This window comes from Morone saxatilis, unplaced genomic scaffold (assembly GCF_004916995.1).
Source record: "Morone saxatilis isolate NCDOM2014 unplaced genomic scaffold, NCSU_SB_2.0 Contig24, whole genome shotgun sequence".
NCBI lineage: Eukaryota > Metazoa > Chordata > Actinopteri > Moronidae > Morone > Morone saxatilis.
The window spans coordinates 6,103,483-6,111,633 of NW_023339807.1; the positions used below are offsets into that span (position 1 = coordinate 6,103,483).

Sequence of the window (8,151 nt, forward strand, 5' to 3'; positions counted from 1 at the left end):
CTATTGCCTCATTATGGTTGGCACTGGATACCAATATCTCATATTGATGACCCATCCAACTGATTGGTAACTTTTATTCCCCATTTATAAGTTCATAAGCCTTTGCAAGTACAGCAACATTTACATGGGAGCTACAACACAAAAAAAGAATCACTCTGCTTCAAATGAAACAGCTTTCACCCTGTAACTCTTCAAAAAGAGCTTCATTTAGCCTCAGCCCTTTTCCTGTAAAAATAACTCAAGTCAGTTTATGCTCAAACGTCCCCTGGCTTTCATTGGTTCCGCCAGATTGGTGAGGCAAATCAAATGCAGACACATTCATCCACTGACCAAGGCCAGAGAGTATTAAAAACTTGAGAAAACGGCTTTCCACACTCTGGGCTTTGAGCTGGTGACCTCTCTAAATTTAAAAGCCGTCCAAAAAAGACCATAAACTCAACACTCAAGTTTTCCATCAGCCGAAGAGTGAAATTATGAGACAATTGCCATGACTTAATAAACAAAAGAAATGGAAGTAACAGCTGACCCTGCACGGGTGAGTGACAACTTCAGATGATCATGTGGATCAATTCAGATTCAACAATTAAAGAACCCAGTGAACTGACTGTTTCTCTAACAGCAGAGGAAACCAACCTCTCGCAGCACTAAGATGTCTTTCTTCCCCGCCTGTCATGAAAGTTCCCAGATTCATGAATACAATTTTTTTTTCCCTTCCCAACTTGTAGCGTGTTAATTACTGGCAGCGTTCTCTGAGGCTCTCTAAACTGAAATGACAGAGGTGTTCCTCAGTGTGCTGAAGCTGGTTCAGCTGCTGTCTGGGGTAATTGAAAGGCAGGATTTCCCAGCTGGAATCACTGGGAAATAAAGGGGCCTTTTTTTATGCCCCTGTTGTTACCACTGCTGCCTTCATAATGAGGAATGTCTGAATCTTCTCCAGGATTTTTATAGCAGGTTCAAATGTGTCAGTAAGTGTCACTGCTGGGGACAACATGACTATTTAGATACATGGAAATTCCAAAAAAACAACAGACTAACTGCTCCTACGCTGCTATAAAACACCCATGAAGAAAATGCATTTTCAACTTGGCTATCAGTCCTACTTTTATTAAGACATTTTGATAGATTAGACAAATGAAAAGTTTTATTAAAGATGTTTCATTTACAGATAGTACGGAAACAGTTAAGGACCTCAGTGCAGACAGGTGGAATCTCCACATCGTCTTTATAAATAGCATTTACTGTACAGCTTGTTATCTTTCTGGTCAGAGTTGTAGCCTTGATGTGGACGTGCTAATTAGTGATATCAGTTCAAGGTGAACATAAAAGACAACATGGGATGGGGAGGGACAGTAAAATCCAGTCTAGGGGAAATCACAGCTGGTTAATGCTATGCACAACTTCTTTAAATTCATTTGAGGAATTGGAATTTTCTGTTGTAGTTTTCAGATGGGTGGGGGAATCTTTGCACTTGTCCATGTCAAGTTCAATCAATTACAGAACCAAACTTGATGGGATAAAGAAATAAAAAAACGGTTAAAGATCCGGTTCTGGTCACATTGAAAGGCTGTTTGAGCTGCCATGTTGCTCCAAGTGGCTGTGTGTGAACAGAAAGGGAAGAGAGAAGGTGTGGTTGAGGGCATCTAGGACATGGTGATCTGCATGGACTCCAGCATCTCCTCCACCGCCTTCATGGAGCATTTGTTCTCCTTTGTCCCGCGACCGGCCAGCTGCATGTCAGAGAGGGAAGGAGAAAGGCAGAGAGAGACCGAGTGAGACAGTAAGAAAGAGAGGAGGAGAGGGGAAAAGAGAACATCAGCTCATTGGTAAGGAAATACAGAGCCAAACACACTTCAAAAACATTCCTGCTGCACTTTGTAAAGACAGAAGCACAAATAATCAGAGAGACAACAGTGGTCATTAGATACAATTGGTAAACAAGTCATGCAATTTAAAATAATACCTCCAATTGGGAGGGTTTTTCCTTGACTGTTGCATAAGTGCCATTTTAGTCCTCCGTGTGTGTGAGAGCTCCGAGACAGGATGCCCACATGATTAAGTCCACTTCCATGGCCTCTAGTACAGGAGTACATAACTCATTGCTGCACTGTGTCCAAAGGGTTTCACAGGAAGTGCCGCAAATTATAATCCACAAGCACATCCAGGATTACTCATGCGTACACATACAGGCACACACTTTTTCTACCCAATTAAACTTTGCAACAGACAAAGCATCCAACCCCTCGAAAAATACCACAGAGAAAAGACGACTTCCTTAACCTTGGGCAGGCGGACCAGGGCGGTAATAAAGGGTCAGTCTAATTAAAGGTCCAGTGTGTAACATTTCGGAGGGACTACTGGCAGAAATGGAATATAATATTCATACGTATGTTTCCATTAGTGTATAATCACCTGAATACAGGAATCCTTCTGTTTGTATCATCTTAGATCGAGCCTTTAATATCTACAGATGCAACCTTCAATGAGTCCGCGATGTTGAACTGCCGTGTTTCTACAGTAGCCCAGAAGGGACAAACAAAAAAACTGGCTCTAGATGGGGCTATTTGCGTTTTTTTGCTTATCAATCATCATACAAAAATCTGCTGCTGTGTAGATATGTCAGCAACAGCTACAACACAGATGAACAGCAAAGGACGAGCAGGACGGAACTGCATGGCGGGGTCCTTTCAATTAAATCATTATAAAAACACCATTACCCAGAGTCAAACACAGGCAGGGGATAAGGTTTCAATGCTGCCTCTGCATGTCCTCCAAGGTGAAAGATGTACCCCTTGAGTGTGTGTGCACACTTGAGATAGAAGCGCACACGCACACACAATCATTTCAATACTAAAAACACACAAGTTGGTTGATGGAATTTAAGTCTTATGCCCTCACCAAGACCATCTTGGCTTTCTTCCAAAACCACACAGTCCCTACCCTACATTCTATTTGTGGAATAACAGCAAAACAGACAACACTCAACCCTATGTTCAATATAAAGCAATGCTTTTAACACTGCAAGGTATTTATTCATTCAACCTGTGGCCCTGCTCGGGCTTCTACAAACAGGAACTAACTGTAGCCTAAACTTAGCCTATACTGTATTTCCATGGCAAAAGTTTTTTCCTCTTTCTTTTGCCAAACTCTAAGTTAGAGAAGGCAGTTGGCTAAGGTGTGCAATTGGCAACGTAATTTCCCAGTGTGACTCATTCTTCTAGATTTAGGGTGTATGTGTGTGGTGGGGTAGCTATAATGATCAGTGCATTTCATTGCCTTGCTGCCTAATGCGCCATTACCCCGGGCCCGGTAGTCAATTATCTCCTCAGCCTGAGGTGAGACCACCACATTAACTCCTGCCCTGTTCTACAACAGTAGGAGCAGACCAGACAGCTCCACATCTATTTAGAGCATCTGATAATAGAGTCATGACGCAGCGGGAGCCCGTGGTCCGTGACAGAGGAGCTAATCAGAGAATCTGTTTAGAGAGTTGGGGCAGAAGGGCAGGACATTTGAAGCCCCTTGTACCTACATGCCACACATCTCCAGGTCTTTCACACGTCAACCGACCCCACCAAAGGTAATTACTTTTTTCTGTTTTTTTAAAATGGGCCTCAGTCAGTCATGACCTCTCGCTGACGTCTGCTCCCACTTGCACTCACCTGCCCACCTTTTTCTCTCTCTGAGGTATGACAATCACCAGGTACCGGGGTCTAATAAAAGTGGACGACTGACACGAGCAACGCTTTAAAGGGGCCATCAATCAGCAAGCACAAGCCCACAGCAGCCTGCAGCTGTCTGACGGAGGCCCACGCCGCCGCTCCCTTTTAAGGATCTCAGAAGTCATTTGAGTGGAGGTGGGGAGTGAAAAAAATCAAGGAGGCAACCTTACACCTTCATTTAACTTGTCTCACACAGCAACCGCAAAAACATCTACAAGTGCACACGTGCGTGATGCCAGGCTTGCCTACACGTGTATGTACACACGCTCACAGCCGAGTTGAAATCCAAGTACAACCCCACTATTACCAGGCAAGTTCAACAAATACAAGAGGTTGAAGAGCAGGGGAGAAGCAGAGGGGTGGGGTGATGCTCACATCATGTTCCCTGGAGGACAAAGGTGTGATTGACTGAGGTGTCTCATTATCGTCACCAGGGGGTCAAAGCCGTATATAGTCAAAACTTAAACACTTAGGCTCTGTCCACTGGCCTGTAAGAGTAGCTGAAATATTTCAGTCTGTCGTCTTAACAACTCAACCGAAACCATTTTCTTCTGGGCCATTTAGAGGTGTGAAGGATAAATATGTAACTAGTAAGACTAGTAAAATCAGATGATACGATTCATTTTACTAGCTTTTAAGATAAAATGTTGTAAAGTGTTAATTGACAACTGAAATCTATGCCCATTAAGTACAACTAATCTACTGAACTTAGTCATATGTAAGGCAGTGTTTGGGTAGCAAATAGCTATCTATTTGATTCATTACAGCCAACATCACCAAACACAGATGTGTGTTCCCTGTCTGTGGCTAAACCCTCTCCCACACCTCCTTGGCAATAAAGAAAATATTTTAGCAAGGAAAACGTGCTACATACTGGTTATGCTACCGTCTAATCCCTGTAACAAGTTTCAGATGAAATCCCAAAGTAATCTGTTCCAAAGCTTGTTTGATGTACTTCATACAGCCTGGCAACTACCAATAATGTATTCCTAACCGTTTTGAAATATAAAATAAAAAAGTGCAGATTAATCCTCATATTACACAAATTAAACAGACCGTAACAGCATCGTTTTACCTTGCCCTTCTACTCAACTTCAGCTGAGCAGCTCGCACCCTTCCCTTGTTTTCTTCAGATATTTGGATGTTGCTAAGTTCCCTCCAAATATGATCTTTTTTTACACTTTGTCCCTCCCCCTCTTTTAGGCCTGTGATTTATGCTTAAAAGTTAGCAGTTTGGGATATTCATCTTGTCCCCTGCTGGGATCAAAGACTCTCTGAGACAGCAAGGTGAGGTCAGCACGCATACTGATCAAAGTGGGGTAGGTGTGTCAATCGAGACATCTGATTGACAGTTTTGTTGACCAAACCACCTCTACATTTTTCTATTTATCAAGGAGATTTATTATATCTGCATACAAATGAAGTGTTGAGCTAAACAAAACAGGTTGCACCACTTCAGCTGATTCCACTTTACCTCAAACCTAAAGTAAAAGCTTAAAAGCTCTTCCATGACACTTCTACAAGAGCTCCAGAAGAGCACAGCCATTCACTGTGACATTAGTTACATGTACACTTTTTCCAACAGAGCCCTCATACTTGTCTTGAGTGCTCGACATGTGAAATGTGTCTATGAGTGTGGTGAGACGAGGTCTTTAGAGGCTCAGCAGGGAGCCTCTCTCTCTCTCTCTCAACAGGACCCACACGCTGAGCAAGGAACCGCTTATTACATGTTTAACTGCTGATGCCCAAATAAGCAACACATATGGTCCACATGGCAAATAAGATGTCTTTTAAATATGCTTTTATACTTTGGTTGCCATGACAACGGCATAAACCATTCTAGCGATACTGTCTGAGCGGCTCCTCACTTTTTCCCCTCCTTGCTTTATAATATGTGAGCACACACGCAAACACACTTCCATCCTTTATCTTCCATTTGCCCACTTTCTTACTCTCTGTATGGTATCTCAGTCACAATTTAAACCTAGAGGGTCCTAAATGTTTTCTTCTTACAGACTGTCGGTAATCAGATTTACTTTCCTGGGCGCCTATCTGGGAAGATATAAGAAAATGTAGAAACACTGCAACTGAAGAAAGAAAATTTAAATCTATAATTAGGCTGGTAAATTTGACGGGGACCTCCTAGATTCTGTTCGACGACACATGAGGGTCACTGAACCTCGCTCTGAGAACCAGTGAACTACACAACTCTCTGCTACAGTCTAGCGTGAATGTCGTCCTCGGAGAATCAGCTTGTGGCTCTGTGAGAGGCTCATCTGTGAAGCCAGGGTGTGTGGAATAAAGTCTTAGCAGACGTTGCGGCCTTAAATCAACACATTAACAGTAAACGTACCCAGACACACTGAAAGACACCAGGGTTGTTATTACAAACACTGCAAGTCAAAGGCATCCTTCAGGACTGCTGTGCATTCAGGGGTCATTTGGTGGTGAATACTTTTCATACATACTATGCAAATGAGGGGATTTCTGGATGTCTGGATATTGTGTGCAAATACCCCAGAAAGCTAAAACACAGCAGAAGAGTCATGAGATAATATGATTGGTGGTTTTCACTGTCTGGCGGATTGAAGGGGAATGTGGGAAAAAGTAAAAAAGATGTTTTTTCAGCAGAAGACAGACACATCAAAGATAGAGAGGCGAGACAAAAGTAATGAAGATAGTGGCATGGATGAAACATATAGTGAAGGTAGATTATCAAACCTAATGCTAATCCATATGTGACTCACCTTATAGGCTCTATTTATCTGAGTGGCAGCCCAAGCAGCGTACTTCATATTGTCCTTCTTCACCTTGGCACTGACTTTTGGACTGGCAGCGATGTGACTTGCAGACTAGAGGAAAGAAAAGGGGAAGAAGCAGCAAAGGAGAGAACAGGGGAAGGGGTGTTCTTATATCAAAACTTGGTGAAACAGCAATAAAAGCGTAATTGAGATGAATGTGCAACCACTCTTACCATCTACCACTCCACTAGTCATTGTGGCAGAGTGAAGAGAAAAAACAGACCTTGGCCTGATGACACAGGAGAAATCATTTATGGGGAGGAAAAAGTGAGTGCTTTAATGCTTCATACGTAAATTGTCACTTAACAGGGGCCTAATTTCTCCAACACCATCGATTCCCGGCGATGAAAGGACCTTGTATGTCTTAAAAAAAAACCTGGTGAGCAGTGAGAGTAGCGCTGTGTGAATCACGGTCTCTGCCTGCCCCGACAGCTCCCCTCCGAACCACAAATCCCATGTCTTTCCCATGTTCCTGCCATCATCTCCACACAGCAAACCCCAGAGGGCTTACCCTGCCTGCACTTCAAAGCCCTCTCCACCAGTGCACTGAGACTTTAACTACACACCAATCAACCTAGCCCTGCTTTTTCTATCAAATGGTTTGGCTTCTGTATTTTTTTAGTAAGCATTTTCTTTCTTTCTTTTTTTTTTTTACTCGAGAGAAAGCTTAATTTAGATTATGTCAACCCTGACAGGCTATCCCCGAATAACAGTGTGCACCGTTATGGAGGGGAATCCCCACGTAAGAGTTGTGAGTAACTAACCCACAACCCAACTGTGGTCAGTGGTACCAGTTCTTCTGTCGAACTGACTCAGACGGTGTGAGATGGTGAAAGTTTCCTGCCCTTTCACTGAACCTCTTGCACCTGTCAAGATCTGGACCACCGAGACTAGCTGACAATCTGCAAAACACACTTAGGACAGATCCGTGGCGGACAAAGAATAAACTCCCACCTGAAGTAACCATTAAAGACCTGAGTGTCAGTTGATGACTTGTCAGGAAACAGTACAGGGTCTGCTCTGTCTCCAGACGAACATGAGAGTTAACAGAAGCGCATGTCTTAGTTTGACCCTGCCCTGCTCCTCCTGTACTCTACACCTCGGAGCGCTTGCAGAGGGTACAGGCTGCTATGAGGTGTTTGGACTACCTGAAGACTCCCAGTGCAGCACACAGGAAAACAGTGGGGCTCTCTGTGTAAGACCTGCTTCCCCTCTCCACATTTTTATTCCCTGCACTGCTTCGTTTGTGTTTTTATGTCAAGTTTCACTTACATATGATGCATTGGCACTAGCAGACAACATCCTGTTTAAACAAATATGTAGATGAAAGGGCTGTTGGGCCAAAACTACAATCAAACTGGCACCTGGTTGGATAGTTTGCCAGTGACAAAATGCTTGCAGCAGTTGTACTGCTCTCTTTCTTGCGCTTTTCTCTTTTTTACTCCGTGACTGCTTTATTTATTCAAGTCATAAACATAAAAAAAGTCTCACCAAAGGGGTATTATTACTAAAATAAAGAGCTCCAGAGGGGCAGACTTTTCCGATGCTGGAGTTCACCGTCTGAGTCAGCAGTGAGCTGACCTGTCTGAGAGCCCCTTCTTCGCTCCCCCCAAAAAACACACACCAACTCT

General features: G+C 43.3%; 1 protein-coding gene across 1 annotated transcript in view; it reads right to left on the reverse strand.

The window, feature by feature from the left end:
* Positions 1 to 1,088: 1,088 nt before the first annotated feature.
* emc2 (ER membrane protein complex subunit 2) overlaps positions 1,089 to 8,151 on the reverse strand; it is a gene marked incomplete in the record, with an annotated part of 22,266 nt that continues 15,203 nt past the window's right edge. Inside the window, 2 exon segments of the mRNA XM_035671957.1 lie at positions 1,089 to 1,727; positions 6,467 to 6,571. Of these exon segments, the coding sequence (XP_035527850.1) occupies positions 1,641 to 1,727; positions 6,467 to 6,571 (192 nt within the window).